General features: G+C 43.9%; 1 protein-coding gene across 1 annotated transcript in view; it reads right to left on the bottom strand.

Annotated features, from left to right (window-relative positions):
* Positions 1-4,129: 4,129 nt before the first annotated feature.
* The window catches only part of DOK5 (docking protein 5), a 153,234-nt gene continuing 132,642 nt past the window's right edge, over positions 4,130-24,721 (bottom strand). The window contains exons 7-8 of the mRNA XM_040638492.1: positions 12,590-12,710; positions 4,130-4,886 (exon numbers count right to left, since the gene is read on the bottom strand). Of these exons, the coding sequence (XP_040494426.1) occupies positions 4,822-4,886; positions 12,590-12,710 (186 nt within the window). The 3' untranslated portion in view covers positions 4,130-4,821. The remainder of the gene's footprint in view (positions 4,887-12,589; positions 12,711-24,721) is intronic.

Below are 24,721 nucleotides of genomic sequence, written 5' to 3'. Positions count from 1 at the left end.
AGTTGCTCTTGCAGTAAGGCTGGGAGAAGCTGGGACAGGAGCCGCAACTAGGCTCTGGCTCCTTCCTCACCCTGCTCGTCTTTTCCAGCCTATGCTTTGCTTTCACAAGTAGCTCTTGGCTGGCGCTTTCCTATTAAAAAGAGTTCAGGAAGCCCTTTGCACTTCAGGCTTTCTTAGAGAAACAAAGAAAGTCAAACCGAGTCTCCTTATTAGTTGTTACAGCAACAAAGAACATATCGCCGAGGCACTGAGAAGGCCACGTGGGAGCCCACTTCCAGAGCCCCATTCACGACACATCCCCCCTTTCTGTGGGCAGCCACACGCACGATCACACTTGTACCTGTATGCCCGAATCCCCACATCTCCTGGCGTCCCAGCTCCTCCTGCTGCCTTCCTGGCCGTGGCTTGGTTAAGAACACCTTGCTGATTGCCTCTGGGGGTCAAATCTCCCCTGATGGGAGATTTCTAGCTCCTCAAGCTGTAAGATGGGATTTTACACCACCTGCCCGGGATTACCTACAGACGCTGATTGAAAAGGCAGAATCATGGGCTCCCCCCAGATCCACGGAATGAGTATCTTTGGCCAACATTTGAGAACTACAAGCTCAGAGAGTAGAATGTGGGTGGCTCCATCTTATTCAGCACAGCTGTAGGCAAATGATTGTCACAAAGTCCTGGCTTGGCCGAAACGAATTATCACAGATTCAGCCAATGAGCTTGCTCTGAAATCAGCCAGCTGTTGACTTTCAGCAGAAGATGGGCAGCCTTACCTCCAATATTTAACCAAAGAACTTAAAACCTCAACAGGAATGGAAAGTATTGAGTTTGCTGTCTTAATGGGAATCTGAGAATGGATGTATTTGTTCTGGGACTAGAGGGAAGATTTTGTTAACACAGGTGACCCTTGAGCAACCCAGGCACACTGACTCCGTGCTCAGTTGAAAATCTGAGAATAACTTGATTCCCCCAAAACTTAACTACCAACAGCCTATGGCTGACTAGAAGTCTTACCAATAGCACAGTTGGTTAGCCAATTTTGCATGTTGTATGTATCATATGTTATATATTCTTAAAGTAAGCTGGAGAAAAGGAAATGTCAAGAAAATTGTTATGAGAAAATACATTTACAGTACTGTATTTATCAAAAAAAAAATCCGCATGTAAGTGGACCCACACAGTTCCTGGAACCCCCCCCCCCCAGCCTGGCACACCCAGGGATGATACTGAATAAATGCTTGGTAAATGAATGAATGACCTTCAGAAACCCAAACAGTCTTACCCTAGAAAGCATTTTAATAACTACTACATTATTCTGCCTTAAACTGAGTAAAAGATCTTTATATCACATGCCCGGCATGCAAAGGGGACACACAGAACATACACTTTACTCCCCAATCCCCCCACCCCACCTCCCACCAAAAAAATGTTGCTTTTCTTAGTATATAATTAAAGCAGAAACAACAACTATGTCTAAGAAGAATTCTGTAGCTTAACCTCCAGATTCAGCTCATTTCTAATGTTGGCATGAGTGCTTTAGAATATATTTGAATCATGTACAAATCCACATGGCTTTGAAAACCTCCCCCTTTTCTTACATTACATGGTCACCACCTGGGTTAGAGAGTAGAAAAAGACAAAGAAAAATCATTTCAAGTCCCTATTCCCTTTATTTAAGGCCCAAGATTAAAACGTTTAAATTTCTCATGGTTTCGATCCCAAACCTGAAACTAATAAAAGGGAGTATTTGAGGTTCTTACGATTTAGAGTAGAGGTTCACAATTACCGGGTGGGCAAATCCAGCCTGTCACTTGTTTTTGTAAATAAAGTTTTATTGGCACACAGCCATGCCTATCGGCTTATGTATTGCCCATGGTTGCTTTTGCGGTATAGCAGAAACGGAGACCATACGCCTAAAATATTTATATTCTCACCTTTTAAAGAAAAGTGTGCTGCAGGGGGCAGCACGTGTCAGGGCTTGACACAGAAGGCTCAGGAATCAGATTGCCTGGGTTCAACTGTGAGTCTGCCACTTAGCAGCTGTTAAAGTAATTAAACAAGGATGGGGAGGCGCTAACGCCCCGGTAGCCTACGTGAGCCAGAGTCGACGCGTGGACTCCTAGAAAATGAAACTCAAGCACAACCAAGCGCGAGACTTTCTCAAATAAGACAATCGCTTAAACGAGAGTCAATCAAATAATATCCTTGCTTTACTGCCTCATCTTCTCTGTAAAAACCTCTCCCCGGCTCCTGTCCGCGGAACACCCCCAACCACTCTGGGTTGGGCGCTGCCCAGTTCAAACAATTTTTGTTCAAATTTCAATTTTTGCTTGAAAACGTTACCGTGCCTCTGTTTACCTTTTAACAAAGCTAAGAGACCTTGGACATATTATTTAGATTAGTTATCCGTAAAGCTCAGTTTCCCCATCCATAAAATGGAAACAAGAATTATACTCACCTCGTGGACATGTTGTGGGATTAAGTATGATAATACAGGACAACCGAATGGGACTCTCTTTTTTTTTGTCGATATGTTTCTTTTTTAAAAAGTCCTAAAGGAGGTTCTGACGTGTAGTTCACTATATTCAGCAACATTTCTTTACGTGCTCATAAGCTTGGGACTTGCTTCAGCAATTCTGACTTCATTAAAATGGTAATTATTTCTTTAATTCCATTCCCTTTATCTCCTTCAACATAAGCCCCCATGTTGGCAGCCCAGGCCCCGGGAACCGGGGGAACCTCTTATGAGACAGTTTTAGAAGAAAAAGAAATTTTAAAAAAAGCCAGCTAGCGTTAGGACAATAAACGGTGAAGAGCTAGTCAATTGCGTGTGGTGAACCAAATTTTTAGAAGATGAGTCTGAATACACCCGGGAGAAGGAGGATTAGCGAGCGCGATGTGGAAAGTCACTACACAGACACAGAGAACACAACGGCATCCCAGCAAAGCCATTAGCACCGCGTCATGTAGGCGTCCCTAATCCACTCATTCTTCCCTGAATTTAACCCTCCTTCTCCCCAATTTTTCTCCACTTCCGAGACACACACATCCTAACCAGCAGTGTCCTTGGAAACCCCAACTAACTCAGATCCAACCAGGATTTTCTGTAGGCAGACTGGATTTTAGCAGGTCCTTTGGCATGGGTCAACCTCCATTTTGAGATAGTATGCACTTCTGGGAAGGAGCACAAATGAAAAGGAACCCTTTAATGGCCCTTGCTTGCTGAGTAAAATTCACTTTTTTCCCTAGAAAATACAGGATAGATTTTTCTGGGGAAAATTATAATTTTAGAAGGGCCTAGCTCAGTGTCTGACACTGAGAAAGTATACAATCAATATTAACTTGCCTCCCCTTATGGGAGGAATTCTATCCCTAGGATAGGAGTTCATTCATCTATTCATTCAATTATCACGTATTTTTCAAGCATGAGCTATGTGTAAGGCACAGGTCTAGAGCCTGGGAAATAGGACTGCCAGATTTAGCAGCGAAAACTACAGACCATTCCATCAAATTTCAATCTGAGATATACAATGAACAATTTTTAGTATATTTATATCCCATGTGATATTTGGGATATACTTACACTAAAAACTTAAGCCATCATGTATCAAATTTAACCAGATGCCCTATATTGTATCAGGGGACACTACTGACAACAGGGCAATGACCGAGACACACACCATCCCTGCTTCCCACACAGCCATAGCCATTCTAGCCTCGGGACCTCCCAAGCTTGAATTCCCATCTGGCAGATTCCAGGTGGAAAGCCTGGGCCAGAGACTGACCGTCTCTTCAGAGGCACATGGCCACTGAGGACACATTCATCAGATGTCACTCTGTATTATAATTGCAACTTTATTTCCCTGTCACACTCCTCGGCACTTAAGGGGACAGGGCTCTTATCTCTTCATTCTTGTATCCCTGGACTCCATCTAGGACAGTGTCCGGAACTAGAAGATGCTCACGACAGACCAGCTGAATGAGTAAGTGGCCAACGCATAAACGGTCACACGGGCATCAAGGGCAATGCCAGACGTGCTCCAGGCTCCTAAGCAAGATATTCACATACCCTCATAAATACCGAAGATAGAAGAGAAAACCAGATGGCCAGAATCCAAAGAACATAGGGGTGAAGAATGCTCCTTTATTTTAAAATGTTTTACGAAGGTACTCCAAACAAAACAAAGGCTTTTAAAAAAGGAAGGTAGAGGGTAGTCGGAAGATGGTGTCAGAGCAAAACGGTAACCCTGAAAAGAAGACTAAAGGGTCCTTGGAAATTCTTTCTTGACCTAATAGGTTAGAGTCAGTCAAAGCACTGATTTGACTAATCGGTAACGTAATAAAAAATCATTTCCAGTAACCAGAACCATAATATTAACAACTGAGGATTACGGTATCAACAAATAACAAATAATGAAGAGCCATTTTATTATCAGTACTGTCATACAATTGAAACACTCAGAAGGAAAATCACAAGAATCCACAAAAGGATAGATTCAGAGAAGTGCAAGGGACATGGTATCTACAATAGAAAATCATTCTGTGGCATTGACTCCTTTCTGTCTAGCTGTAAAAGAGGGAACAAAAAGTCGATATCTATAGAGCATGTTTCAATCACGCTAAGATTTAAAAAAAAAAAAAGAAAAAAGAAAGAAAAAGACAAATATTGCATTGCAGTTTCCCAATGACCACACAATTAGCCAGGACTTCCAGCCTCTTTCCTTCGTGGCTTCCCTCGCTGCCATCCCATGGCCTCCTGGTGAATCTGCGGTGGCCAGCACATCACAAGTGTGTCACATGAGTCTCGATTCTCGGCAGCTCCTGTCAGTGCTCGGATCGGTAGGCAGGAAAAGTCTCTGTCCGATGAAGCTTCAGAGGGCTGGCGACATCTTTGCCAAAAAGAATTTAAAACCGGCAGTTATATTTCAAGGAGGCACATGATCAAATTAGCTAGCAACAAGTTTCTATAGCATAGAAATAAGTTACACACAACCTAAGATTTTTTTCCAGAGGGCACTCAGTGATATGCAAATAAGAGTCAGGATAGACTACATGATTAACATATCATTTGCATGTGGTCTTTGCACGGAGCTATGATCAAACTACTAGCAGTTACTTTCCTCCTTAATTTTTTATCTTCATCAACCCCTCTGTTCAGGATATTGAAGGGAAATGAGAAGGAATCGTAGGACTCGGAATCGTAGGAATCGCAAGCACTCAACCCCGCTGTGTGCAGCACAAAAACAGCACAGTGAATACATGACGAACAGGCACGGATGCCCCAGCAGAACTGGGTTCACAGGACCAGACAGCGGACTGCATTTGGCCAGCAGGCCCTGGCTGGCCAATCCCAGTAGACAGAGCGCTTGATTTTATACAAACAAGAGGTTTTACTGCCACCTGCTGGCTGGGGGCTGCCACAAGCCAGGACACTCACGCTGTGCACTAAGGGCGAGGCTCTCAGAAGGGAGCAGAGCAAAACCAGCACAACTGAGTACAGCATTTCTTTTCCTTCCCTCTCTCTCTCTGTCTCTCTTTTTAAGATTTTATTTATTTATTTGCAAGAGAGAGCGAGATGGAGAGAGAAAGTGAGCACAAGCAGGGGGAGAAGCAGGCTCACTGTGCAGGGAGCCCGATGCCAGACTCGATCCCAAGAGTCCAGGGATCATAACAGGAGCCGAAGGCAGACGCTTCACTGACTGAGCCACCCAGGCACCCAGTTTCTGGTAACCGAACGCGTGGGTCAAGCCAGCATAACGCAGCGATAGGGCTGCGGCTACGCGGAGCACGCGTGCCCCACTGGAACACATTCAAAACAACGATGTTTTTAAACAATGAACCAAGCGAAAAGGTTCATGGTGGCGCATGGCTTAGTTTAGCCTCTATGACATTGTCCCAAACAGCCCTGAGCTCCATGAGACCTGTCAAGACCCTTTCTGACATGAGTCATGGATTTGAGTCTTTGCAAGCCTCAAATCTGAACCATAAGGACATTACAGACCTAGTCAGACAGTCACTGGTACCTAACAGCAGTGATAATTAGTAAAGAAGCATGAATACAAGGATGTCCAAAATCACAAGAAACCATTTTGAACACAGATTCTATTTTCTTTCCAACACACACACACACACACACACACACACACACACACAGAAATGTGAATGCATTTGAATACTACAAGGGGCACGTGGCTGGCTCAGTTCGTAAAGCATCTGACTCTTGACCTGGGGGTCGTGAGTTCAGGCCCCATGATGGGTGTAGAGATGACTGAATGAGTTTGAGGACTACAGGTAAATATCCCATTTATCTTTATTACAGTTTGATAAAAGTTCCCACAGGAAGCAGACAGTGCACAAACAGTATCGATGCAAAACCCAAATCTTCGGTCAAGAACAAAGCCCTCCCTGAACCTTCATGTGTCACTCCTTAGATTGCAAAAGTCTGTGAGAAGAGTGACTGACGGTATTCGCTTGAGGTCCCATGAGAATGGAAGCACCCACAGCCTCGATCACCACTCTGGCCAACGGAATCTTTCCGGCTTGGTTTCTGTGCTATTTTTAGCTTAAAGCCAGGAAATGGATAGAATCACCTGTCCCACACTTTTGCAGTTCACGCAAAGGTCATGAGCTGGAACCAATCCAGACCCAATCTGGACCCAGACCTGGTTTCTGGCCTGCACAGGTCATAAAACGTTTAGAATTGATGGTCAATAGTTAAATAACTTCAAACGTCCACAAAGGTGCCGATTTCCCTGTTCTCTTGTCCTGTCTTCTGCCCCGGGGTTCCTGGGATTCACCAGGGACCCCATCACACCCACCCATGCTCGGTTTCACTGTTCACACGTCCTCCCTGATCCCGAGAGACACGAGAGATTGAGACTTTGGTTTATTCGTTACCTTTCCCCATTTGCTCGGATCTTAATCCATTCTCCCATAATTGATGCACACACCACGTATGGGACTGTGTTAGAATTCATATTGAAAAACCAGTGTTGATGTCTCTGAAGTAGCCACTTGCTCTAGGACTCTGTCGTCCTTTAAATATGTAAGTCGCCCAAGCTGGAACGAACCCTCTGGAGGAGCTGTTTCCGTGCTACGGTATGTGCCTTCGAAACAGCCAAGCTGGCAGAATTTCTTCTCACAGGTAAGAACATATGATAAAGAAAGGAGTTTTAACGTCAGTCCCTCCACCCACTAGCCCTGTGATCTCGAGCCAGTGCCGGACCTCCCAGGGTCTCAGGTGCTGTCTTCTGAAATGGAGAACGCGGTCCTGCTCTTGCCGACCGCAAGTGTTGCCAGGAGAACCAGATACGGCCACGCGAAGGGTGCCGGCAGACGATGACACACACGTCCGATGCCAATCTCTGATTTCCTAAAATTATCTAAAGTCAAAGCTGATAAATGATGCCTATTTTCATCTTGTTTTTAAACAAGGGACACTATCTTCCAAGGCAATTCCAATAGAAGGATTCTGGAAATAGGAAGCAACAGAGCACCTTCAGAGTAAGAGAAAGATTCCTAAGAGGATCACTTTAAGAAGGAAGTGACAGAGTTTAAGAAGGGCCCCCACTGAAGCTGGATACACCTGCTGTCTCCTACCGCCCCTGAGGCACCAGCGACACTCCCCCCATTCTGGTTTTTACCGCCAGCCCATTTCTGTCTCAGGGCCTTTGCACTTGCTGAGCTCTCTATGGAGAATGCTTTTCCCTGGCTCTCAGTATGACTGCTTCTCTTCTGACTTCAGGTCTTGGGGTAAATGCTGCAGGCTCTTGTGACCACCCCATCTAAAGAAGTCCCTTTGTCACCGTCCTCCCCAAACCAAGAACTCTGCTTTGCGATTCTCCATTACAAACACTTCATTTTTGATGTGACAGGGGCCAAGTTGGAAATCATATATATTTGTGTCACTATTGTTTGTGACTCTTCTTTAGACTTGGAGCTCTAGGACAGCAGACGCATGCCTGTCTGGCAGCCCGTGTATCTCCATCACCTAGCACAGGGCTTGGCATAAACTTGGCATAAAGTAATGCTCGAAGAATATTTACCAGCTAAATGAATGAGTGAGCGCTTGAATGAATAGAGAAATAAAGACCTCACTTACTAGTTAGGTGACCTCGGACACACTACTAGCCCTTCAAATCCTCCGTTTCTTAGCTGCGAATGAAAATAATATACTCTCGTGTCACTGTTTGAAGGACTAAGCGAGGTCATGTATGATAGGAACCTACTGCAAAGCCCGCAGTGCAGTGGGTCTTCAAGGAAGGCTATCTTCGTCAAAGATGCTCATTCAGGATGTCTTGTCTGCCTTGTGAGGAACTAGCTACGTCACTAGGGATCTGTTCGTGTTTACGTACGTTAAAAAAAAAAAGGAGAGAAGAGGTTTCACATGCAAATAAATTTGCAGAGCTCTGGTTTGAAAAAGATTAAACAGATTCTTTATCGCAGGACATCTTGAAACCTTGAAAAGAGTGATTGGCATTCTCAGTCTCCAGAAGGAAAATTTAACTTAACATGTAGCATTTCCCCCAAACTCACTGGACCACAGTACGGTTTGGGGAAAGGGCCATATCTCCTGGGGTTAGTACTCCACCGAACACACTGGGGAACCCACCACTCTGTGGTTAATTGATGCGATGCATTCATGAAGGACTCCTGGGAATACAGTGTTCAAACTTGATAAATGCTTCTCTTTCATGAATTCCTTCCAGGATTCATGATAAACCTCTTTCACATGTTCATTTTTGTATGTGCTCAACCCTAGAAGGGCATTTCGATATGAAAACTGGAAATGGGGCAGGAGAGGCAGTGATGGTGGATTAAATATGTCTTCATACACCAGGCTGGGTCAAAGCCAGCACCTCTTCCCCACCACTGACAGTAATATGAAATAATAATTCCAAAACCAACCAGCAGGTGGCTCTGTAGGACTAAATTTGGAGACGAAATGCCCTGTTCTCAAACCAGATGGACTAACACCCCCTGGTAAGGGTCTATTATGCTTTCCACGATTAGCTTCCAGATCTGTCATCTAGAAAAGTCATCCTGAAATACCCCCAGGTAAATGAGCTGGCCAGAGGAATCACAGCTCACAAACACCATCAGAACAAGAAGAGATCAAGTGCCATGTAACCTCAATGTATGGCACACAGGCAATGATGTCATTCACTTTCTCCCGGTTTCAGCTTTATTCGGGGGTGGGGGCAAGGGAAGGAGGGAGACAGGGAGCATAAGTAGAGCAACAGATGAACTTATCCTATGTGTCATATAAGTGACCACCTCTGATAAACAAGATAATTTTAGGTCCTCTGAGAACTTTTTTCTTTTTTTTAAGGTAACAAATTACTGGTACATTGAGTCCCATACGACACACAGACCACATATTGGCCCTGTATCTCAATGAATACTGGTGACTCAAAAGTGATCCATGAGATAAAGCAATGTAGACAAATGTACGCAGAATGTGCAGGTGGAAGAAATCTCTCAGTAAGCACAGATTAAATACCAAAATAAATAAAATACCAAAATAAAACATATTCACCGACACAGGTAACAGAAGTATGGAGAAGCAAATAATCTGACGGAATAATTTGTACCAAAACATAAAGCAAAAAACTAATAATTCTGGAACAACTGTAATGCCATTGTCATACATACAGATATTCTAAGATATTAGGGTTTTCACCAAGTATTATCAGGGGGCCAAACAGGGAAGCCATAAGAACTCATATGGACATTCATGTTCAGTGAAGATCATAATGTGACAAAGAGTAACTAAGAGAAGTTTTCACTATCATCTTGAAACCTAGAACACAATCATCTTGAAAACCCTCTGCAGAAAATCTGTGGTGTCCGTTCTCATGGTGATGGCCATTAATCTCACTAGAAACTAAGAAGTCACTATCCTCAAATTACTGTTCTGGAACTACCGTAACTGTGAACGCTTCAAAAATCTATACCAAGAAACTCAAACCTGATTTTACAGTAATATCTCATTACTTTTGAGTGATGGGTTGAGGGATAATTAATAATACAAACTATAAAGGGAATAAACCCGTTTAATTTTGATGAGTTGATTTGTGACATGCTAGTTTTGATAAAAAGAAGTATTAGGAACTTCTCAAAGAATGCAAATTTCTTTCTTTGCTGGGACCTTGTGCATGGCTCTGCTCTCCTGTTAGAGGCACCATCATCGCTACTATTATTTTGGAATCGGTGGATCACTAGTCTTTGACAATCAGCCCAGACCCGTAATATGGGCTTCCACCCGTAATATGGGCTTTTTGTGTGCAGGTAAATTTGCAAATTATGTTGTTGTTCTTAAGAAAAATGTGTCTCTATGCTGGAAATAGAGCTGTTTCCTCATAGTAACCAGATGTAGACATTGTCAGAACAGTCATATATAAGACCCTTAGGCTTCATCATTTCTGATGAATGTCTCCTCGTTTTGGTTAAGGATGGTTAGATTAGTTAAGGAGAGGTAGGGGAGTATGCTCTTCGTATGGCATCTTCTATGTCCTGAGGATTCTTAAGCTCTGGGATATTCACTAATAAATTCTAAAACTGCAACATATCCTAAGTGTTCAGGTTTTCCCGCTCTCAGTGCATCTTTGCAAACACGCTATTCTACAGACACCCCACCGTACATCACCTTTGATGCAAACTGACTTCTCCAATTACCACGCAGTGTCTCAGGAATTAAGGTCACTTATCAATTTCCTCCCTATGAAGCCTACATCACTTTGGTTCCCAACTTTGTTTTGCAAGCCTGACATGCAGAATCTAAAAAAGACATACTTTCTTAGTAAAGACCATCCTGGTATGTGTAGAAAGTCAAGTTACAAAGCAATTCAATAGCTTTGTGTGAATTTATGTGCAATGCATACTTCCTAAACTTTCAATCATTACTGTTTATCTTATTGTGTATTAAAAAAGACAGCCAGTTGCTATAATAGTATAAAGGCAGTGGCATACAATTTTCTTTACAAAAATGAATTTGTTTAAGGAAACGAGACTGCGTAAAATTGAATAATAGTATGGGGGTGTGCATATGAGAAAAATGCTGATAATGTAGTTCAAACATTGCAAAAATGTCTGAACACGATAGGGCACAAACGGTCTTTGGGACAACCTGATCTAACCCAACTCTCTGCCTCTCTCTCTCTCTCTCTGTGGGTATGTTCTGGAAAGCAAGCTTGTTTATCCGTTATTTATGAGTGCAGTCACTCACACAGGCATTCAGGACATGTTTTTCCGAGCATCCACACTGTGCCATGCTCTCTGCTAGGGAGCAGAACTTACAGTCACAAAGACTAGAATGTAAGTGCCCTCAGTACACATTCATTCAACAAATACTCAGGGCATGGTCACTGCTTCAAGGCACGGGGGGATAAAATGAGGACAAAAGAGACCCCGCTCTCCTTGGCTTTACTGCTGCGTGGAAGCTGAGTCCAATGGCCACACGTGAGCACTGGGATCAGGACCCTAAAGAGAGGGGTCAGCACCCCCGTCTTGGGAGCACACATAATCAAGATTCCACACCAGTTATAAGGGAATCTGGGAAGGTTACCTTGGAGTCAGGAGGGAAGACCTGGAAAAGACAAAGAGAGACCTAGGATGGGGGAAAAGCCCAGCCTTCCAGGAAGAAAGAATGGGAAAAACTCTCTGGGGGAGAAACGGCCACCAGGAAGGGCTGAAAAGGCTGAGTGAGTAACAGTGCCATTTATGGCCGAGACCACGGTTTTCTGTGACGCTTCATTTGTTCTTAGATTCATTTATTCAGATTTCTGCATACGAACTAGGTGCCGTCTAACGCATGCCCTGCAAAGTTCCAACATCTTCCAGCTCATCATCATGCAAAGTTCTTCATCAGGGGTCCCCCCAATAGGCCTATTTATTTTTTATAAGTTACATATGAACAAGCTATTCTTATATACTATAAACCACAAAAGCTGCATTTGAAAAGATAAGAAAATGTTTAAATTTTTTATTGTTTCTGCTGTCCCCACCAAATAAGGGTTATTCTGTATCCCGTTTCTGAGCCCACTTTTCTGGAAGGCAGGCCTCCTAGGGTTTGCTTAGAGTTCCCTCAGAACCAGAACCCAGGACCCCACCCCAGAGCATCTCTTTCCAACAACACATGGTTCCTAAGCTTAGACGATCACGAGAATCACCTGGAGGGCTTGATGACCACACAGACAGCTGGGCCCCACCCCAGAGTTCCTGATCCTGGAACTTTTGGGATCCTGGAAGGGGCCCGAACATTTGCCTTGTAGCATGTTCCCAGGTGATGCTGATGCTGTGGGCGCCTAGTGCGCTTGACTGTTTCTCGCAGCGTGCACCACATCCCTCCTGCCCACACCCTGTGCAGGTGTTTGCTCGGCCACTTCCTCTGCCTTAACATCGAGAATCTCTGGAGTTGAGGGCCCAAGAATCTGCATTTTAAACAATTTCCCCAGGACACTGTGATCAAGGACGTGCCCTGGAGTGCAGCCTCGATGGGGGCCCTGGCCCTGGGGGGGAGAGCCAGTCTGGCTGAGCGCCCCCTGCACAGGGCTGCCAGACGCACCAGCCGGGCACGTGGCCCCGCGCTTACCTTGCAGGCGGCAGAGCTGCCCGGCGCTGTGCTGCCGCGTGATATGCTGCCAGTAGGCGCTGCGGGGCAGGGGCACCATGGTGCTCAGCGAGGCGGCCCGCTCGCTCATCTTCATCTGGAGCTGCAGCGAAGGGAAGAAAGGAGCGTGTCAGTGACCCCGGGGCTGGAAAAGACCTGGCAGGGAACTGGAGCGCTGGGAGTCAGCACGAGCTTGCTGACCCAAGCCAGGCCAGTAAGACACAACCCCTGGGAACGTTTATTAGAACTTTTGTGGAAGAGAGAACCAACAGAGGTAAGCCAAGGTTTTTTGCCTGTTTGGTTCATTGCTCTCTCCCCCAGGTCTGGAATATTTCCTGGCACGTGGTAGGTGCACGATAGATGAGCATTGTGTTGAATGCATGGGCTTCCTCGCGGGGCTGCGCAGGCGCCAGCCTTGGAACAACGCGGGGAGAGCATGCCAGTCAGTGAACTGATGCAAAGGAAGACAGCCAAGAAAAGGGGGGGACCTTGGATCCCACCTAAACCTGGAAACTAGCCCTGGACTTCTCAATTATATGAGCCAGGATCTCTTTTCAGGTCAAGCTGATTGGAATTGGGTATTCTCTCACAAGCCTCAGAACAAAACACTGCCTGCTCTTCCAAGCGCCTGACCCTCGTTCCAGATACTGAAGGAGGAAAGGGGAAGCCGCGGCTCTTGGCCCCGGGTCCTGGGGAGTAGCCTGACCTGTCCTGTCTGACACCCTGGAGGAACTGTTCTTACAAGGGAAGTTTCAGAGAGAAGGTGGCCTCATAGGATGGGTAGGAGTTGAGTAGAAGGACAGGTACACGGGGACAAGATAGCTGGAAAAGCACAAGTGTGGTGTGGGGTATCCCTCCCTGCCCCCCTCTCTTCTCAGCCCCGTCTAAATGCAACCATGGTTTAGTTTTATTACGCATTAAGAGAAGTGACTATTTGCAATGTTTTGTTTCCTGGAGTTGTCTGGATATCAAATAACCCACATCAGTCTTACAAATGTGCCCAAAATACACAGATTTGCACAAGCTTATAAGCATCGAGAACCGGAGGCAGCTCACATCTCTACCCGAGGACCTGGTTAATTGCACTGAGATGCTAGGACATACTTGGCAACTGCAAACCAGAGGAAGGTAGATTCACGTCAACGACAAAGGAAGCATTTGTATATTCTATCATTAGGGAGACGGTAAGTTGCAGACCATTGTATCTAGTGGAATGTCATTTAATTGCTTCTGTGAGAAGCAGTGACATGAGATGCCTACCCACTGGGGTTGCAGAGAGTGCGGCACCCGCTTAGCACAAACGAGGTGCAGGAAAAAATGAAGGACATAATTATTATTATTATTATGAATTGCAAGGCCCATTTGAAGATTTTTTTTTTTTTTTTAAGAAAACTCTCCATTCTACACACCTCATCAGTATGGCAGATTCAGGCCTAATATCTGTCCATTCATGCAGTGAAGCCAAAATAATAGGAGGCTTCATACCCTGGTGACCAAAACTCAGTCTAGTTGATGAGATTGAACTTGAAAAAAAGATTAGAGCCATTTATTCCAAAGATAATTTAATTTACATGTGCTGCATTTATATGCGATGGATTGAATCCTCGGTCCTATCACAATAGGACATTTACCAAAATGTGTCCCCAGGTAGAATTAGATAGCACTAGGTTTCGTGGGGACATTTCTTCCCTAAACATGTCCTGTCAGATCAAAAGGGCAAAGAGCCGAACACAAAGCTAGTAGAAAAGTTCTGTGGCTGTTTCTCTATTTCTGTACACATGAAAGTCTCAAAGCTTAGGAGCAAAAAAAAAAAAAAAAAAAAAAAATCAAAGAAGCAAAAACTAATTTACCAGTGACTTCCAGTGACATTTAACCTCATTTACACGGAACACAAAAATAAATAAATAAATGAAAAGAACTGGACTTCCAAGGTACTGATTATTGGATTTCCTTACTAAAAAGAGACTCTATTGAATATAATAAAACAATTTAATATAAAGAAAACATTCGGGAAATAGCCGTCACTTCAAATTTTGCACTACAGTACTGCGAATATATTTCTGCAGGCCAGCATGATTTGACTGTATTTTTAGAAAGCTTATTTAGGAACAAGAATGCAATGACACCAACATCATGTTTCATGCAGAACATTACACAGGCTGGCTCTCTAGTTCCTCGTCAACCCTTTGGAAGAGTACCATAGTTTATGAAAAAAAGGGGCATTTTAATGGTCTCTGGAGAAAAATAATGAAACAAAATCTTGTTTATCAATGCAATTCTTTAAGGGTGAGAAGTCATTTGGTGAGATATCAATCCAGAAAGTTTCCATCGTCGTTCTTTAACGCTGCAAGGCGCTCCGAGTCTTAGTCTCCACACCCCGTGCAGGGGACATGAATGGGTGCTCATTTACACCGTGGGCGGGAATAGAAAGTAACACTACATTTTCAGAGGATTTAAAATTATGTCATCTTGAGTACATAGAAAGGTTGCATTCTTCCTCCTTTTTCTTTTTTAACCGTACACACTTTTATATAGTTTGGTTTTGTTTTTCGATTACAAAAATCATGGTAATGTCACATGAAGAAGTAAAAAATAAAGAGGACCCCAAACCATAAAAATGTGAAGTACAGCTATTTCTGCTATCTCGTGACATGGGCATTTCTGAAACACCTCCCCATCTGCAATTCTTTTGGGAAAATTGGTTTATGGGACGACCCCTCAAAACGTATGCTGCTTTCTAACCAAAGTCATCACTCCTCTAAGAGACAGCTTGGAGGCTGGAGGTTTTGCAAGGGTTATTTGAAAAAGACAAAAAAAAAAAAAAACCCCAAAAATCACACACGGAAAAACATTTGCTTAGAAATGCTGTCTTCAGAAGTCCAGGCTGGGCAGATGGAGCACAGGCTCTTCCGAAAAGGTGTGCACTGCGGACAGTGTAGCCACAGGACCCAGAGCTGGTCCACAGCTGCACAAGGCAGGCACGCACCTCTCCAGGCAGAGCCTTCAGTGCCTCTGCTCACGTCCTATCTTCTTAGTGTATCTGGAAGAGGCTCTGTCTCTGCAGGGGTTTATTGAGGGCTTTTGCCTTTCCTGCTAAAGGTTGCAACTCCACTCCTGCTATTTTAGGCTTCCCTTGCCTAGAAAAAAATGTGTGTGTGTGTGTGTGTGTGTGTGTGTGTGTTTTGCACCAATGCACTTTGATATTACAATGAATCATTCTCCAATTTATCAAATGCATCTGAACTCAATGTGACTACAGAAATGGTGTTTTAGGTAGAACTGTCTACCACATCTGACAGTCTTGTTCCCATCTTTCCATTAAATAGGTATTCTTGAACTCTCTCTCTCTATAAAAAAAAGACAGAAAAATTATCCAAATCATCCATTTTGCATCCTGTGACTATTAGGAAAGTTTAATACAATCATGGGACACTGAACTAGGGGAATATCCAGCCCAGTCTGTGATAACAAGCCCAGAGATTAGTACCCGAGTTCACACAGGAAGGCGGCAGCTGGCACCTGCTTCCCAGGGCCTGAACTCCTTCTCTCAGAACCTACTGACAGGTACCTATTTGTTCTCCACATTTATTCAAGTTCAAGGTTAAATTCAAATCACCTCCTAAAACCATGGCTGCCAAACGGGGAGCAGTCTTTACATGTGCTCATAAACATTCCAAGTGGATTTTTCCAGACATGATAAACTTACAAGGTGTGGCCACCTGAGCAAATCAATGGAAAGAACATTTATTCAGCTTATCATCAAATACTTGTTGATTCTGATGCATAGTCTATAACCTCAAAGAGCTTGTGTCTAAGATAATACAATAAGGGCAAAGCGGAGGAAATCTGCGTGCCCTGGGATGACAGGAAAAGGGCATCCTGGGCAGCAGGAGTGACAAGGGGACAGAGCAATCAGAGAGGAATCCCTAGAGGAGCCCAGGCACACAGTCTAATCCCCAGTCGTCTCTCCCGGGTCACAGAGGTTCCGCTAGTTCCACGTTTAGTACATCTCCCAGACCAGCTCCAGCCCGCAGGAGCTACAGGAGGATGTCGGAGGTCAGACTAGGTGTCATTAGCTGCTGCTTCTAAATGCGAGACTCTTGAGATGCCTGGATGTGTGCGCGCCAGCAGCTCTGGGGATGATATGCCCAGGGAGCCATGACTGCGGTCAGTGGGAATCAAGCCTTGCAGACGGCAAAGGGAACATGGAGGTCCAAGACTGGCTAGAAAGATCGGTGACTAAAAATCAGAATTTTAGAACCAGAAGGGAAATTTGTTATTTGTTCTGTTCACCGATGTATTCTCAGCTCTCAGAACAGTGCCTGGGGAACAGCGGATGCTCGGCACATTGTTGCCGAGTGAAAGAATGACCCCAATGATGCAGGAGAGCTGGCTCGAACCAGCTTGTGAAAGCCAAGTATTACTTTTTCAGACATTTTGTGAGCTGGTTGTTAAATGCAGCCACCAATAAACATTAAATTATACAAACTTACAGTTAAATAAATTGTATATATAACATATAACACAATTGCATACATGTTATTCAAGTCATAACAGATGTATTACTCAAAACTCATCGCTTCCTGGTTATTTTACTATGATGCATGCTCTGGATTATCTGAGTCTGTTACAGCTACTTGGTATGAACACTGTAAAACAGTGTGCCTCTGTTTATCACTTCCCAACTCTGTGTACACACATGCACTTTTTTCCAGAGAGCCATTTATTAAACATTTGCAAGCACATGAGTGAATTGAACCCGTAAGTGTAAAAGAAGGGCCTGCCAGCCAAACAGGGAGAACCAGATAGGCTGCGTGCGGTCTGTGTGCACCCATTTCCCCACTTCCCACCTGGCTGATGCCTACCTTCCCTTCGGGAGTCAGCTCAGGAACCCCTCAACATTTTCCTGACATCTCTTCTCCCTTAATGACATCAAGTGCTCCTACGAGACATCTCTAGCTCCATTCTTTTTTTTTTTCTTTCAATTTTTAAAAAGATTTTATTTATTTGAGAGAGGGGAGCAAAGCATGAGTGGGGGGAAGGAAGGGGCGGAGGGACAAGCAGACTCCCCACTCAGGGCTCCATCCCAGGACCCTGAGAGCATGACCTGACTTTAACCGACAGATCCACCCAGGTGTCCCTCATGCTCCATTCTTACTCCCATCATTTCTGTGTTTTGTTGATAGTTGCTAGACCAACCCAACTCTACTGCAGACCATAAATAAACTCCTGGGAAACGGTGATTATGTATTTGATCTCCATATCCCCAGCACCTCACTAGGGCCTCCAACGGCTTCACAAATACAGAATGGATGAATGAATGAATGAATGAATGAACCCAACTTTTGCCCAGCTAGCAGGGAATAGTTTCCAGAAATCAATCCTCATCAACTCAGCAAATGAGAAGCACCGTTAGCCCCAGGCTGAATTCCTGGGGAAGCTCTAGGTCCAGGTTAAATTACCATGGCTCTCACTGGCTGTGGGGGACGTGGTAATAAGACTCGGCTTCATCCTACTTTGCTGTTCAGGTGACGAGCAGCAGCAAGGCCCCAGGGAAAGATCTGCCTACGTGCGCATGCAATGCACAATTGGCCAAGACGGCCCAGCAGCAGGGGAGTTCAACTCTACACATTTATGCATTCTATTAGCAGTGTGAGCTCAAGATCCCACCAGGGAAGAAAGACAGGCTTCGTGAAAGTCAAACAAATGTCTTCTTGTACCTGAACACTCGAACTTTCTCCCTCAACAGCAGGGATGCACGTAGGTCTATTCCTGACCCAGCCTGAGTGAGCTCTGATGCTGCCGATGGTCGGAAATACTCAACCGATCAATGGTTGTAACTGATAGGGCACAAAAACACTACGTTGCCGGGAAGAGAGACTGACGGTGGAGTCAGAGACCGTGCTCCAGCTTAGGCTGTGCTCCCTAAGAAACGTGGGATATGGACACATCCTCCTCTTGTCTGAGCCTCAAGGTGCCCTTTCTCATAGAACTTCCCTTTTACTGAGACAAAGAAACAAAACATGTAAAAAGTAATCAGAGTGCGATACAAAAGAATGAGGTCCGGCTACCTGCTACCACATGGATGAGGCTGAAAACGTGATGCCAGTGAATGAAGCCATTTGCAAAAGACCATTATGTTGTATGAGTCCATTTATACGAAATATCCAGAACAGGCAAATCCAGAGAGAAAGAGAAGGTAAATTAGTGGTTGCCTATGGCTGGCCAGGTAATGGCTACAGGAGACAGGTTTCTTTTGGGGGTGATGAAAATATTCTGGAGTTGATGGTGGTGATGGAGACACCTCTGTGAATATACTGAAACCATTAAACCGTACAGTTGAAAGGGTGTATGGCATGGTATGTGAATTATATCTCAGTAAGCTGTCCTCAGAAAAATAAAATCAGACAGTGGTAGATGCCATACAGACTATTAAAAAATTCATGATATAATAAATTAATGGTTGATGACTTCCGGTCAACGAGTCCCAGGGGAAGTGACTTTTAAGCTTGAGTGACACCTGGCCCAAGCATGGTCTCCCATCATTATCATTGTCAACAACACAGACAGATCCTTTTAAAGACCTCCCAAGGCTCACAGTGAGGGAAAGGCTGATTGCCCAGGCCCTTCTCGCATAATGATGGGCAAAATATATCAACCCTCTTGGGAAAGAAAAAATTCTAATGACTGCTATTTATAGCTTCTCAGTGAGAAAAACAAACAGACAACTGGCCTCCACGCCTCCAACCACATTATTGGTTTCTGTGTGCTTCATTTGGTCTGGCTGACACTTGTTGCTTAGACAACCCTTTTATGAGCGGGAGACCAGTAGTACAGAGCGGTGGTGAGTCTTAGCCGAATATGCCACCATATTGTCCTTCTCCGGAGTCCAACTGTTTTATGGCCAAGCATTGTGTTTTTCGAAACTGAACAGCACGACAGGATGTAGCTATCTGCTGCTGCGGTGGGTTGTGAGTACCATATGCCGTGTCTGTGACATCAGTCTGGACCCATTCAGAAACAGGCACGCATCGCCACAAGGGCAGGTGAGTACTTCAAGAACTCACTCCATCCTCCTCAGGCTCTTCAACTTGCACCACGTTGCTCCTTCAAGTAACTAGAGCGGGGGTTTGCCAAGAGCAACTCTGCATATGCAAATCAGATCATAATTTTCCATCTCCTCCACCTGGATCCTGAAGTGATGGACCAGGACACAGTTTTGACAATGAGATTCGGCTGTGAGTCAGAGCCGCCTCTCTGCCAGAATGTCTGCTCAACCTGACAGCCTTCCAGAGCTCATGCAGTTCTGACAGCATCCTCAGTTGAAATGTATAGAAACCAATTTATCTTCTACAGATATTTTAAGCACAAAATGTGGGCAAAGTTGAGTCAGAGGGACAATTCGAGAGAGAAATAGTACAACTGTGTTTCAAAAAAAGTCGGCATCTCAATGTCTGCTTTATTCCGCTCACTACTCAGCTTTGTTAACACTACCCTCCCTGTTCATTGACGTTCTCCACTGGGCTTCCTGAACTACGCCTTCATCTTCTGCCCATTTATTCTCCATTGAAAAGAATATTTGAAAATATGGCTTACCTATGCTTTCCAGACCCTGGGTCAACTGCTCTCCAACTTTAGCAAGCAGAAGAATCACCTGGAGGGTTCATTCAAATGCAGATTCCTGGGCCCCACCCACCAGGAATTCGCATTTCTACCAAATCTCCAGGTGGTTCTGATCTAACCAGTCCAGGGACCACACTTTGAGAACAACTGTCCTATGTCCTTTGGACCAATCATGCTGGGGGGGGGGGGTTTTCCATGTGGTAAGAGCCCAAACTCCGCCAAAAATCAGGTTAATGTCTGGAAGCTGCCACTACTAACTGCAGGACTCTAGGCAAGTTAACCTCCTTTACTCCTTACTAGCTCGTCAGTAAAAAAGAGAGAGGAAAAAAATAGCTTCTACTTCGCAGTTAATTTTAAGAACATCCATGGCTTATTGTGGGGTTCCATAAATTTAGCAATATTATAATTAAGCCCTTATCAATCAAAATACTGTCTTTAGCAAGAGTTTCTGAAAAGGGTCCTAATAGGAAAATTCACATCTTTTTAAATCTAAATATTTGATACTGGACTGTTCCTGGTTTCAGGACAGAAGCTTTAAAAAGCATTCAGGCAACAACAACAAAAAGCCACCCAATTAAATTGAAAACACAAATATGTTTAGAGAATATATGTAATCACCCGGTCCCATTTAGTACACAATGCCTTCAATGAGTAAGTATGAACAAAGCTCTTAGTGTGGGCACATGGAATAACTGTAGGGAATGGAGAAAACCCAAAAGTCCCCCTAAAACCAAAGTCTCTCTCTCCCGCACCTTGGGGAGCTTACAATCTCCAAGGCACCTCTATCTACGTAGCCGGTAGCATTTTGCTTAGCACCTAAAACGGGGTAGGAGGGAGGTCCACATTTTGTTCATGACCCATTTCTTTAAAACTTGTAATACATTTATTCTTTCTTCCCTAGTACTGATATATTTTTATTATGTTCGGGAAATACACAAAAGAATATAAGGGAGATTTGAAACAAGCCCTATACACATCACCTGGGAAAAATAAAAGCAAAGAAATAAAGAGACCTTTTAACATGTTAATAATTACCTTCCAGTCTTTTTTTTTAAATGTGCATACATAATGTGTATTGAGCACAAACTGTATGCCTGTGGATAGGCTGTAATGCCATCCTCTCTTTTACATTTCATATATCGTGAACAGACCTTAACGTTCCTAAACACTACTATCTTCTGTATGGCAGCCCACCCCTTGCCTGTGCCAGACTTTATTTGCTCATTTCCTTCACCATTTCTAATTTACCAGATGAGATCGTGGAATTAAATTCTGACCCAATCTCCTTCCTAACATTTTTTTTTTCCTGCTAACCACAATTTTTATTCTGGGACCCACTCTACCAACGACTATACCAATAACCAGTTTTTAAATGAATTTAAAATTTTAATTTTAATTTACACGTCAAATTGGGTTTTACAGTGACTCAAAAATTACTTGTAAATGCTACAACATCAGAAAAGTACATGAGTTGATAATTTTGTTTTTATTCTTAAACAAAGCTGTCTTACCTTCACAATACTGTGGCATCCATATTACAGACTAATCTGTAGCCGTTAAAAAGAAAAAGGTAGATCTCTGTGAAGTGATATTGAAACAATCCTAAAAATAAGGAGCCACAGTGACTTATCTATACACATGCTCACAGGGAGAGCGCATCACTGGGGTGGGTTTAAGTATCATCTATCCACACTGTGATGATTTTCAAACGCACATCGGGAGCCCAAATCTGTCCCCTAAACCTCAGACTTGTGTGTTCAACATCCCATGTCCACTACGTGCTTAGTAGGCATCTCTCATTTAACACGTCCATTTCTGAACTACGGTTTCTCACTGTCCACTCCCTCCAATCTCATCCCCTTCTAGATAAATGGGTCTTCCATTCTACCTGTTGCTCTGCTTGAAGCAGAAAAAAACCCACGAGGCTACCTTGTTTACTCTCTATCGTACAGGATTGCTTGCTTACCCATCAGCAAATCTGGTTTTTCTAATCTTCAAAATGTGCTGAGAATCCCCCACTTTTCACCATGTCCAGCCTGCCATCTTGGTTCATGTCATCGCACTCACGTAGATGCCACCATGGCTGAAATAGCTCCCTAATGTGTCTTCCTGTTGATACTCTTATCCCACCTACCCAGAGTCTTTTCCAAATAGCTGCCACGGAGATCCTTTTAAAAGTGAAGCCAGCATATCTTACTTTTCTCAAAACCCTCCAATGACTTCCCAACCCACCCCAAGGAAAATCCAAAGTCTTTATCACAACTACAAGGTCATATAGTGCCTGGCTTCTAGTTACTTCTAGACTACACCGCCTAGTCCCCCTTTCTCCACTTTTTCTGCTTCAAAATCATAGCCTTTTTGACCTTGAACATGCAAAGCATAAAACAGCCTCAGGACCTTTGCACGTAAGGTCCCCTTTGGCTGGAACAACTGGCCCTCAAAAATTTTCAAGGCTCATTCTTTACTTCCCTCAGATCTCTGCCAGAGTATCACCCCATCAGAACCTCCATTGTCCTCTCCTGCTTTACACTGCAATGTTCTTCAGAGCATTCACCACCTCTTGATATAGATTTATATTTCTATTGTTGATTGCCTGTCTCATCCCCCACAACAATGCAGCAAATTCTTTGAAGACAAGGACTGTTTCTTGTCCTCTGCTGCACTCCTGCTTCCTAGAACAGGGCCTGCCACAAGGTAGATATTCATATTTGTAGAATGAATGAATGTATTAATAAGTAGATATGTTTTCTATTTAATAAGTGATACCTATTCTGGAAGGATACACAAGAATCTGGCAAAGTGTTTGCTCCTGAGAAAGTAAACTGGGCATCTGGGGTGATAAAGCCTGGGAGAGAGACTTATATTACACTGCAGGTCCTCATGCAGGATTTGTTTTTTACATCATGCACAAATCCAATTCTTTTTTTTTTTTTTAAAGATTTTATTTATTTATTTGACAGAGATAGAGACAGCCAGAGAGAGAGGGAACACAAGCAGGGGGAGTGGGAGAGGGAGAAGCAGGCTCATAGCTGAGCAGCCTGATGTGGGGCTCGATCCCACAACGCCGGGATCACGCCCTGAGCCGAAGGCAGACGCTGAACCGCTGTGCCACCCAGGCGCCCCCACAAATCCAATTCTTAATCCAAAAGTCTCCTTTTGATATTAAATGCATCTCAAAATAAATCACAGCTTCCTCTCTCAACTGCACCCCGTCCATTCACTAGTTTAAAGAACTCTGGAGCTCTCAGTAAGGCACTGAGGACTATGTGTAAGAACAGCACTCCTCCAAGGCTAGGCTTGCACAGAGCCAACATCTCTCTGCTTCAACACCGTAGCTTTACAGGCCCTCCCCCTCCCCAGCCCTTACCCGTTTGGGTCTTCTCCAAATGAGACTTATGAGAAAATGAAAACCAGGAGAAGCTAAAAGGAGTCGAGAAAAGAGTTCTCGAAGAAGCTAAAACGTAATTTCAAATCTCTAGCCAGAGAGAAGTACTTCAAATATCTCATGAATAGTAAATACGTTTTGAACGGAATCTTAAAATGTTAGGCTTATTCTTATAAAATTCAGACCAAATGTCTCTCTTAAAAGAGAACAGTGGTTTTAGACAATACTTAAGAAAAGAAAAAAGACATAAAGATCAAGCATGTGTTTGTGGAGCATGCAATCTATTTACCAAGTCTGACAAACCTCTATTTCTGAAGGTTATCAAACACACTGTAAAGTTCTAGCAAATATATCTTGTATGGTTTGGTGCTAGGAGTCATTTATTGAGATAACTACATTTGCTGCATTCTGTGGGGTTCTTTCTGCTTGATGAAGCAGATTCACTTAATCAATACAAACTGCTTAAAATGCTAATTGCTATGCTAAGTGGCGGTAACCAATCCCTCCTGAACAGAGATGCAAATGCTGTTGAAAAAGTTCTGCAATCATTGCGGGGCAACCACGTGATGCATGAGATGTCATTCATTCTCATGGTGGCATACAGAGGTGTACAGAGAGGCTCTTGTGCCCCTTTTCTCCACCTGCTGGACAGGCACCCTCCCCTCTGTGTGGCAGGAGGAATGATCTCTTAAAAGGGTCTAGTGTTCTTCAGTGAGACAGCATCACATGTTCCTGCTTTCCCAAACCCTGTAAACACAGACCACTGATACACATGTAAAGAGTGGTTAGTGTCCAATAATAAAACAATGAGGGAACTATGCACGCATTGACACTCTGTTCCCATCAGAGGAGTACACTCACTGATTGGCATATGTCTTCCTGTGAATCTTTACAGGTATACAGGACATCAAGGCATGCGGTCCCATGCTGTGCTGTCTCTAGCTCTTGTTCCATTTCTTCCAGATACCAAGGAGCCAGATCCTCAGAGCCACTTTAGAGCAGCGTTCTCAAAGTGTGGTGCCCAGACTGGCAACATCAGCATCACTTGAGAACTTACTAGACATTCAAATTCCAATGCCCCACCACAGACCTGTGAAACACTCGTG

Source organism: Ursus maritimus, unplaced genomic scaffold (assembly GCF_017311325.1).
Source record: "Ursus maritimus isolate PB19 unplaced genomic scaffold, ASM1731132v1 scaffold_22, whole genome shotgun sequence".
Lineage (NCBI taxonomy): Eukaryota > Metazoa > Chordata > Mammalia > Carnivora > Ursidae > Ursus > Ursus maritimus.
Note: the sequence above shows the minus strand (reverse complement) of the source record. Positions and strands in the feature narration are given on the sequence as shown.